Raw genomic sequence first — 10,977 nt, 5'->3', positions numbered from 1 at the left:
TGGGTCCGTGTGTCCGCCCGGCCGCCAGGGGGCGCTCTCCCCCCTCCGCCCCCACCCAGGACTCGCATCTCTCGCTCCTGATTGGCTGCGGGCGGCCCCACCCGCGGGGGGAGGCGTGGCCGGACGCTCCCACCGCCTGCAGCGGGGGGGGGGGCGCAGGGGGCGGGGCCCGGCCGAGCCCTTTCCTGCCCACGCCCTCCTCCCATTGGTCAGCGGGGCGGGGCGGCGGCGCTGATTGGTCACTGGGCGCGTCGGCCACGCCCCCCGGAAGTGTCGCTCCGGCTGCAGCGACCGGCGGAGGGTCCGCGGTGAGCGGGGGGGGGGGGAGACCGGAAGGACCCAAAGGGTCCGGGGGGGTCCAAAGGGTCCGGGGGGGTCCTGGGGGGGGTCCCTATGGTTCCGGGGGGATCTCGAGGGGTCCGGGGGGGTCCAAAGGGTCCGGGGGGGTCCTGAGGGGGTCCCGATGGTTCCGGGGGGGGTTGAAGGGTCCTGGGGGGGTTCGGGGGGGTCCGAAGGGGACCGGAAGGACCCAAAGGGTCCGGGGGGGTCCAAATGGGTCCGGGGGGGTCCTGAGGGGGTCCCGAAGGTTCCGGGGGGTCCTGAGGGGTCCTGGGGGGCTTCGGGGGGTCCGGAAGGACCCGAAGGGTTCCGGGGGGGTCCAAAGGGTCCGGGGGGGGTCCCGGGGGGGTCCGAATGGGCCCGGGGGGTCCTGGGGGGGGGTCCTGAAGGTTCCGGGGGGGTCTGAAACGTTCCGGGGGGGTCCTGAGGCCTCCGGGGGGGTCCTGGCTGGGTCCCGAAGGTTCCAGGGGTGCTGGGGGGGGGATCCGAGGGTTCCGGGGGGGTCCGAATGGGTCCTGGGGGGGTTCGGAGGGGTCAGGGGGGTCCGGAAGGACCTGGGGGTGCTGGGGAGGGTCGGGGGGGTCCCGAGAGGTCCCGGGGGGGGGATCCCCTCTTGCCCTCCCTGTGCCCCCCCCACCGCCCACCCGCACCCCCATTTGTGCCTATTGCCTCCACATTATCCCCTTATTGCCCCCATTGTCGTCATTACCCACAATTCCCCATTGCCCCATTCACACCCATCCCCCCCATTCACTATCATTTATTCACCCCCCCATTCATCCCCTCCATCCCCCCCATTCACCTCCATTCAATTCACCGCCTTATTCACCCCCCCATTCCTATCAATCACCCCTCCATTCACTCCCCTCCATTCACTTCCATACCCCTCCATTCACCCCCATTCACCCCTTCCATTCACCCCTATCCCCCCCATTCACCCCCATTCACCTCCATTTAATTCACCCCCCCGTTCATCCCCCCCATTCATCCCATTCACCCCCATTTATTCACCGCCCTATTCACCCCCCATCCCCCCCTTCATGCCCCCCATTCATCCCCTTCCATTCATCCCCATCCCCCCCCACTCACCCCCATTTATTCACCCCCCGTTCATCCCCCCCCATTCACCCCCCTCCATTCACTTCCATCCCACCCATTCACCTCCATTCACTTCCATTTATTCACCCCCCCATTTCCCCCCTCTATTCACCTCCATTCACCCCCATCCCTCCCATTCACCTTCATTTATTCACCCCCCAATTCACCCCCATTCACCCCCATTTATTCACCCCCCCATCCCCCCCATTCACCTCCATTTATTCACCCCCCCATTCACCCCCATTCACTCCCATTTATTGACCCCCCCATCCCTCCCATTCACCTCCATTTATTCACCCCCCCATTCACCCCCATTCACCTCCATTTATTCACCCCCCCATTCACCCCCAATTCACCCCCATTTATTCACCCCCCCATTCACCCCCATTCACCCCTATTTATTGATCCCCCCATTCACCTCCCTCTATTCACCCCCATCCCCCTCCCCCCCATTCACCCCCATTCATTGCCCCTCCCCCCCCCCCCCAGCCCCCCTCTCCCGATGCCTCTCGGCCTCCCCCGCCGGAAGAAGCCTCCTCCGCTGGTGGACAACGAGGAGGAGGCCTCTGGCGGTTCCAGTTCCGGTGTTCCCGATGCTTCCGGTTCCGGGTCGGCTGTTTCCGGTTCCGGGTCGGCTGTTTCCGGTTCCGGGTCGGCTGTTTCCGGTTCCGGGGCGCTCCGGCCCCGCCTGGTGTTCCACACGCAGTTGGCTCACGGGAGCCCCACGGGACGAGTGGAAGGATTCGGGAGCGTCCGGGAGCTGTACGGGAAGATAGCGGCGGCCTTTGACATACCGACCTGTGAGGTCAGGGGTCATGGAGGGGTCAGGGGTCATGAGGGGTCATGGAGGGGTCAGGGGTCATGGGGAGGTCAGGGGTCATGGGGAGGTCAGGGGTCAGGAGGGATTCGGGAGCGTCCGGGAGCTGTACGGGAAGATAGCGGCGGCCTTTGACATCCCGACCTGCGAGGTCAGCTGGGGGTCATGGAGGGGTCAGGGGTCATGGAGGGGTCAGGGGTCAGGAGGGATTCGGGAGCGTCAGGGAGCTGTACGGGAAGATAGCGGCGGCCTTTGACATCCCGACCTGTGAGGTCAGGGGTCATGAAGGGGGTCATGGGGGGACATGGTGAGGTCAGGGGTCATGGGGGGTCAGAGGTTATGGGATCAGGGGGAGGGGTTCGGGAGCTGTATGGGAAGATCACGGCAGCCTTTGACATCCCCACGTGTGAGGTCAGCTGGGGGTCAGAGATCATGGGGGTCAGGGGTCATGGGGAGGTCAGGGGTCAGGAGGGATTCGGGAGCGTCAGGGAGCTGTACGGGAAGATAGCGGCGGCCTTTGACATCCCGACCTGTGAGGTCAGCTGGGGGTCAGGGGTCATGGGGGTCAGGGGTCATGGAGGGGTCAGGGGTCATGGGGTCAGTGGAAGGATTCGGGAGCGTCCGGGAGCTGTACGGGAAGATAGCGGCGGCCTTTGACATCCCGACCTGTGAGGTCAGCTGGGGGTCAGGGGTCATGGTGGGGTCACGGGGGGTCAGGGGTCACGGGGGGGTCAGGGGTCAGGAGGGATTCGGGAGCGTCCGGGAGCTGTACGGGAAGATAGCGGCGGCCTTTGACATCCCCACCTGCGAGGTCAGGGGTCATGATGGGGTCATCAGGGGTCATGGAGGGGTCAGGGGTCATGGGGAGTCAGGGGTCAGTGGGAGGGATTCGGGAGCTGTACGGGAAGATAGCGGCGGCCTTTGACATCCCCACGTGTGAGGTCAGGGGTCACGGTGGGGTCATCAGGGGTCATGGGGGGTCAGAGGTCATGGGGGTCAGAGGTCCTGGGGTCAGGGAGAGGGGTTCGGGAGCGTCCAGGAGCTGTACGGGAAGATCGCGGCGGCCTTTGACATCCCGACCTGTGAGGTCAGGGGTCATTATGGGGTCACGGGGGGTCAGGGGTCATGGGGTCAGGGGTCACAGGGTCAGTGGGAGGTATTTGGGAGCGTCCGGAAGCTGTACGGGAAGATAGCAGCAGCCTTTGACATCCCCACCTGTGAGGTCAGGGGTCATGGTGGGGTCACGGGGATCAGGGGTCACTGGGGGGTCAGGGGTCAGGAGGGATTCGGGAGCGTCCGGGAGCTGTACGGGAAGATTGTGGCAGCCTTTGACATCCCCACGTGCAAGGTCAGGGGTCATAGGGGGTCATGGAGAGGTCAGCGGGGTCATGGGGGTCAGGGGTCATGGGGGTTCATGGGTCATGGGGGGTCAGGGGGAGGGGTTTGGGAGCGTGCGCGAGCTCTATGGGAAGATCGAGGCCACCTTTGGCATCCCCACATGTGAGGTGGGCGGGGCCAGCAGGGGTCAGGGGGTCATGGGGGGAATGGGAATGATTGGGGGTAAATGGGGGCAATGGGGATGAATGGGGGTAAATGGGGGTAGTGGTTGGAATGGATACAAAAGGGGTGAATGGGGATGAATGGAAATTAATGGAGGTAATGTGGGAATGGGGATGAATGGGGTAAATGGGGTACTGGGGATGAATAGGGGGATGTGGGAATTGGAGTAATGGGGGAACTGGGGGAATGGGTGTGAATAAAGGGGAATGGGGATAATGGGGATGCATGGGATGAATGGGGGTAATAGGGATGAATGGGGGCATGTGGGAATGGGGGTAATAGGGATGAAGGGGGGAAGGGCGGTGATGGAGGGATGTAGGAATGGGTGGAAATGGGGGTGCTGGGGGGGTACCTGAAGGGCAAATGGGACCCTCCCAATTGTGTCCCATTGGGGTGTCCCCCTTGTGGGTCCCATTGTGTCCATTGTGGTGTTCCCATTGCTTCCATTGGGTCTCCCGTTGTGTCCCACTGGGGCCTCCCCATCCGGTTCCATTGTGGTGTCCCATTGGGTCTCCCATTGCCCCCACTGTCCCCATGGTCTCCATTGTCCCATTGCCCCCATTACCCCCATTGCCTCCATTACCCCTATTACCTCATTGCTCCTATTACCTCATTGCCCCCATTGCTCCATTGCCCCCATTACCCATTAACCCCCCATTACCCCCCATTACCCCCATTGCCTCATCACCCCTATCACCCCCATTACCCCATCACCCCATTACCCCCATTGCCCCATTACCCCTATTACCGCATTACCCCCATTGCCCCTATTCTCCCATTACTCCCATTACCCCCATTTCCCCCATTCCCCCATTACTCCCATTACCCCATTACCCCATTACTCCATTGTCCCCATTCCCCCATTGCCCCATTACCCCCATTACTCCATTGCCCCCATTCCCCCATTGCCTCCATTACCCCATTACCCCCATTGATCCCATTACCCCCATTACCCCCATTACCCTATTACCCCATTGCTCCCTCCCCCCCCCCAGGTGATGTTCTGCACCCTCAACACACACAAGGTGGACATGGAGCGGCTCCTGGGGGGGCAGATCGGCCTCGAGGACTTCATCTTCGCGCACACTCGGGGCCGGCGCAAGCGCGTCGAGGTCTTCAAGGCTGAGGATGCTCTAGGGCTGACCATAACTGACAATGGGGCTGGATATGCGTTCATCAAGGTGATCTATGGGGCAGCTGTGGGGCTGTGGGGCTATGGGGTGGGGAGCAGCTATGGGGGCTATGGGGGTATAGGGGGTGGGGAGCAGCTATGGGGGCTATGGGGGTATAGGGGGTTTGGAGCAGCTATGGGGGCTATGGGGGTATAGGGGGTGGGGAGCAGCTATGGGGGCTATGGGGGCATAGGGGGTGGGGAGCAGCTATGGGTGGGGAGCAGCTATGGGGGCTATGGGGGTATAGGGGGTGGGGAGCAGCTATGGGGGCTATGGGGGTATAGGGGGTGGGGAGCAGCTATGGGGGGTGTGGGGGCATAGGGGGTGGGGAGCAGCTATGGGGGCTATGGGGGCATAGGGGGTGGGGAGCAGCTATGGGGGCTATGGGGGTATAGGGGGTGGGGAGCAGCTATGGGGGCTATGGGGGGGGGTGGGGGTGGGGAGCAGCTATGGGGGCTATGGGGGCATAGGGGGTGGGGAGCAGCTATGGGGTCTATGGGGGCATAGGGGATGGGGAGCAGCTATGGGGCTATGGGGGGTGTGGGGGTGGGGAGCAGCTATGGGGGCATAGGGGGTGGGGAGCAGCTATGGGGGGTGTGGGGCTATGGGGTGGGGAGCAGCTATGGGGGCTATGGGGGTATAGGGGGTGGGGAGCAGCTATGGGGGCTATGGGGGGCATAGGGGGTGTGGGGACCCTTGGGGATGTATCAGAGGGTACCAGGGCAATGGGATGGAGAATGTGAATGGGCATCAAGTAGGGATATAGAAGGATATAGGGACTCTTAAGGGGGTCTCAGAGGTGCCAGGGCAATGGGATGGGGATGGAGAGCAGCAATGGATGCTATGGGGGTACATAGGGGGCGTGGGGAGCCCTGGGGGAGCCTTGGGGGTGCCAGGGCAATGGGATGGGGATGGAGAAGGTGGAGGCCAAGGGGTGTTAGGGAGGGATGTGGGGACCCAAAGGTGGTCCCTGAGGTGCCTGGGGGTCTATGGGGATGTCTTGGGTGCCCTTGGTCCCCTTTGGATGCCCTGGGTACCCGTCCGGGTGCCTGTGGGTGCCCCTGGTCCCCTGTGGGTGCCTATGGGGCCCTGTTCGGGTGCCCTGGGGACCCCTTTGGGTGATGATGGGTGCCCTGGTCCCCTCTGGGTGCCTTTGGGGCCCTCTGGGTGCCTGTGGGTGCCCATGGGGACCCATTCGGGTGATGATGGGTGCACATGGTCCCCTGTGGGTGCCCATGGGGACCCCTTTGGGTGATGATGGATGCCCCTGGTCCCCTCTGGGTGCCCCTGGGGACCCCTCTGGCTGCCTGTGGGTGCCCCTGGTCCCCTGTGGGTGCCTATGGGGCCCCGTTTGGGTGCCCATGGGGACCCTTTGGGTGATGATGGGTGCCCCTGGTCCCCTCTGGGTGCCCATGGTGCCCCCCTTGGTGCCTGTGGGTACCCCTGGTTCCCTTTGGGTACCTGGGGACACCTCTGGGTTATGATGGGTGCCTATGGGGCCCTCTTTGCTGCCTGTGGGTGTGCATGGGGACCCCTTTGGGTGATGATGGGTGCCCCTGGTCCCCTTCGGGTGCCCCGGGGACCCCCTTGGGTGCCTCTGGGTGCCCTAGGGACTGCTCTGTGTGCCCTGGGGACCCCTTTGGGTGATGATGGGTGCCCCTGGGGTCCCCTCTGGGTGCCCTGGGGGCCCCTCTGGGTGCCTGTGGGTGCCCATGGGGACCCCTTCGGGTGCCTGTGGGTGCCCCTGGTCCCCTGTGGGTGCCTATGGGGCCCCGTTCGGGTGCCCATTGGGACCCTTTGGGTGCCTGTGGGTGCCCCTGGTCCCCTGTGGGTGCCCCTGGGGCCCTCTTGGGTGCCCATGGGGACCCTTTGGGTGATGATGGGAGCCCTGGGGACCCCTTTGGTGCCCGCAGCGCATCCGCGAGGGCAGTGTCATCTCCCGCATCCCAACCATCGGCGTCGGGGACGTGATCGAGGCCATCGACGGCCGCAGCCTGGTGGGCGCCAGGCACTTCGAGGTGGCCAAAGTGCTCAAGGAGCTGCCGCGGGGCCGGAGCTTCGCCATGCACCTGCTGGAGCCGCGCAGGGCGTTCGGTGGGGCTATGGGGGGGGTATGGGGTGATGGGTAATGGGGGCAATGGGGGTAATGGGGCAATGGGGGTAATGGGGCAACGGGGGTAATGGGGGTAATGGGGCAACGGGGGTAATGGGGGCAATGGGGCAATGGGGGTAAGGGGGGCAATGGAGGCAATGGGGGTAATGGGGCAATGGGGGTAGTGGGGGTAATGGGGTAATGGGGCAATGGGGTAATGGGGGTAATGGCGGTAATGGGGGCAATGGAGGCAATGGGGCAATGGGGGTAATGGGCATAATGGGGCAATGGGGGTAATGGGGCAATGGGGGCAATGGGGGTAATGGGGTAATGGGGGCTATGGGAGGGATGCAATGGGATGGGTCCAATGAGATGCAATGGGAGGGATGCAATGGGAAGGGCCCAATGGGGAGCAATGGGGGGGGCCCAGTGTGGGGCAATGGGAAGGGCCCAATGGGTGGCAATGGGAGTTGTCCCCATGGGATGCAATGGGAGGGGCCCAATGGGATGCAATGGGAAGGGCCCAATGGGGGGAATGGGAGGGGCTCAATGGGATGCAATGGGGGAAGCGCAATGGAATGCAATGGGAGGGATGCAATGGGAGGGGTCCCAATGGGATGCAATGGGAGGTGCCCAATGGGATGCAATGGGAGGTGCCCAATGGGATGCAGTGGGAGGGGTGCAATGGGATGCAATGGGAGGGGTCCCAATGGGATGCAATGGGAGGTGCCCTATGCGGGGCAATGGGAAGGGCCCAGTGGGATGCAATGGGGGGCTCCCAATGGGAACACTGGGAGTCCCCCCCCCCCAACCTTCCCCCCCCCCTCTGTGAGGTCAGTGCTTGGTGCCCCCCTCTGACCCCCATTTCCCTTCCAGACATGATCGCCCCAAGGTCCGGGGGGGGCCGGGGGGGGGCACCCCCATGGGCTCCGGTCGGGGCACCCTGCGCCTGCGTGCCCACGGCCCCCCCACCCTCGAGGAGCAGGTACAGCCCCCCCATTATGGGTGCCCCATATCCCTGACCCCCCATATCCCTGACCCCCCATCATGGGGATCCCCCATATCCCTGACCCCCCCATCATGGGGACCCCATATCCCTGACCCCCACATCATGGAGACCCCCCCATATTCCTGACCCCCCCATCATGGAGACCCCCCCATATCCCTGACCCCCCCCCATTATGGGACTCCCCATATCCCTGACCCCCCCATAACCCTGACCCCCCATATCCCTGACACCCCCATCATGGGAACCCCCATATCCCTGACCCCCCATCATGGGACCCCCCCATATCCCTGACCTCCCCCCATCATGGGGACCCTCATATCCCTGACCCCCCCATCATGGAGACCCCCCCATATCCCTGACCCCCCCATCATGGGGACCCCCCATATCCCTGACCCCCCCCATATCCCTGACCCCCCCATATCCCTGACCGCCCCCATCATGGAGCCCCCCCCAACCCCTCCATACCCCCCCCAGCCCTCAGCCTTCGAGGAGCTTGCAGTGACCAAGGTGGATGATTTGCTGGAGAGTTACATGGGCATCCGGGACAGTGAACTGGGTGAGCCCCATAGCACCCATGGGTGCTGGGAACCCCATGGACCCCCCCATGTACCCCCCCCAATGGGTGCTGGGACCCCCCATGGGACCCTTCTATGGGATCCCCCCCCCCCATGGACCCTCTCCAGTGGGTGCTGGGACCCTCCCCATGGGACCCCCCCATGGACCCCCCCCAATGGGTGCTGGGACCCCCCATGGGATCCTTCTATAGGACCCCCCCTATGGACCCTCTCCAATGGGTGTTGGGACCCCCCCCCATGGGCTCTCCCATAGGACCCCCCCCAAGTGGGTATTGAGATCCCCCCATGGGACCCCTCTATAGAACTCCCCCCAATGGGAGCATGGACCCCCCCCAATGGGACCCTCTCCATATGCCCCCCCCCAATGGGTGCATGGACCCCTCATGGGACCCCCCTATAGGACCCCCCCATGGGTTCATGGACCCCGCCCCATGGGACCCCTCTATAGAACCCCCCCATGGGACCCCCCTATGGACCCCCCCCATGGGTTCATGGACCCCCCCATGGGACCCCCCCAATGGGTGTTGTGACCTCCCCATGGAACCCCCCTAATGGGTGCATGGACCCCCCCATGGGACCCCCCTATGGGACCCCCCCTAAGGGGTGCATGGACCCCCCCATGGACCCCTCTATAGAACCCCCCCAATGGGTGCTTGGATCTCCCCCATGGGACCTCCCCTAATGGGTGCTGGCACCCCCTATGGGACCCCCCCCAATGGGTGCATGGACCTCCCATGGGACCCCACTATAGAACCCCCCCAATGGGTGTTGTGACCTCCCCATGGGACCCCTCTATAGAACCCCCCCATATGCCCCCCCTAGGGGACCTCCCCCAATGGATGCATGGACCCCCCCATGGGACCCCTCTATAGACCCCCCCCATGGGACCCCCCCTATGGGACCCCCCCTAATGGGTGTTGTGACCTCCACATGGGACCCTACTATAGAACCCCCCCCTAATGGGTGCATGGACCCCCCCATGGGACCCCTCTATAGAACCCCCCCCAATAGGTGCATGGACCTCCCCCATGGGACCTCCCCCAATGGGTGCTGGCACCCCCCATGGAACCCCCCATGGGACCCCCCCAATGGGTGTTGTGACCCCCCCATTGGACCCCCCATAGGACCCCCCTAATAGGTGCATGGACCCCCCCATGGGACCCCCCCTAATGGGTGTTGTGACCCCCCCATGGGACCCCTCTATAGAACCCCCCCAATGGGTGCTTGGACCTCCCCCATGGGACCTCCCCTAATGGGTGCTGGCACCCCCTATGGGACCCCCCTATAGAACCCCCCCAATGGGTGTATGGACCCCCCCATGGACCCCTCTATAGAACCCCCCAAAGGGTGCATGGACCCCACCCACGGGACCCCCCCTATAGGACCCCCCCATGGGTTCATGGACCCCCCCCATGGGACCCCCACTATGGGACCCCCCTAATGGGTGTTGTGACCCCCCCATGGGACCCCTCTATAGAACCCCCCCTAATGGGTGCATGGACCCCCCCATGGGACCCTCTCTATGTGCCCCCCCCCATGGGTGCTTGGACCCCCCCATGGAACCCCTCTATAGACCCCCCCATGACCCCCCCCATGTACCCCCCCCCGTCCCCCACAGCCGCCACCATGGTGGAGCTGGGCCGGGATGCTGCAGATCCGGATGCTCTGGCTCAGGCTCTGGATTCCCAGCTCGGGGACTTTGCCTTCCCCGACGAGTTCGTGTTCGACGTGTGGGGTGCGATCGGTGACGCCAAAGTGGGGCGAGGATGAGCCCCCCCCCCCCCATGGATATGGGACCCCCCCATGGATATGGGACCCCCCCATAGAGACCACTACAAACCCCCATAATTGGGCCCCTGTATAAGCTGGACCCCCCTATAACTGCTGGAGATGGGTGCCCCCCCCATGACCCCCCCCATGACCCCCTTCCTAGTGGATGCTTCCAACCATGGCCCCCCCCAAACTGGGACCACCCCCCCCCCCCATCCAGGACCACTCACCCCATTATGGGTGTCTATGGACCTAAGGGTGCCCCCCCCCCTCAATCACTGTAGGGCTTGAAGCTTAAACCCCCTCCCCTCATTGCCCCCCCCATGATATTAATACCCCCCCCCCAGGGTGATGGATGAGGGTCCCCCCCCATTGAGCTTTGCTATAGGGGGGACTGGAGCTGCCCTGTGGTGTCCCAATGAGACAGGACCCCCCCCCCAGTGCCAACCTGAGCCTGTCACTGACCCCCCCCCCCATCGCACTGACTACCTCGGGGGGGGCACAGCACAACCCCCCCCCCGGTCACTGTGTCCCTATGGGGGGGC

At 64.2% G+C, this 10,977-nt stretch overlaps 1 protein-coding gene across 1 annotated transcript; it reads left to right on the top strand.

The window, feature by feature from the left end:
• The first annotated feature begins 251 nt into the window (after positions 1 to 251).
• On the top strand, positions 252 to 10,627 carry GIPC1 (GIPC PDZ domain containing family member 1). Its single transcript, XM_034072075.1, is given in 8 exon segments — positions 252 to 308; positions 1,927 to 2,242; positions 4,810 to 4,995; positions 6,900 to 7,080; positions 7,955 to 7,981; positions 7,984 to 8,063; positions 8,562 to 8,643; positions 10,281 to 10,627. Coding segments are annotated over 7 exon segments (1,011 nt in total). The 5' UTR covers positions 252 to 308; positions 1,927 to 1,939; the 3' UTR covers positions 10,433 to 10,627.
• Positions 10,628 to 10,977: the final 350 nt, after the last annotated feature.

This window comes from Melopsittacus undulatus, chromosome 23, assembly GCF_012275295.1.
Source record: "Melopsittacus undulatus isolate bMelUnd1 chromosome 23, bMelUnd1.mat.Z, whole genome shotgun sequence".
NCBI classification, from domain to species: Eukaryota; Metazoa; Chordata; class Aves; order Psittaciformes; family Psittaculidae; genus Melopsittacus; species Melopsittacus undulatus.
This window is presented reverse-complemented; position numbering and strand designations above follow the sequence as displayed.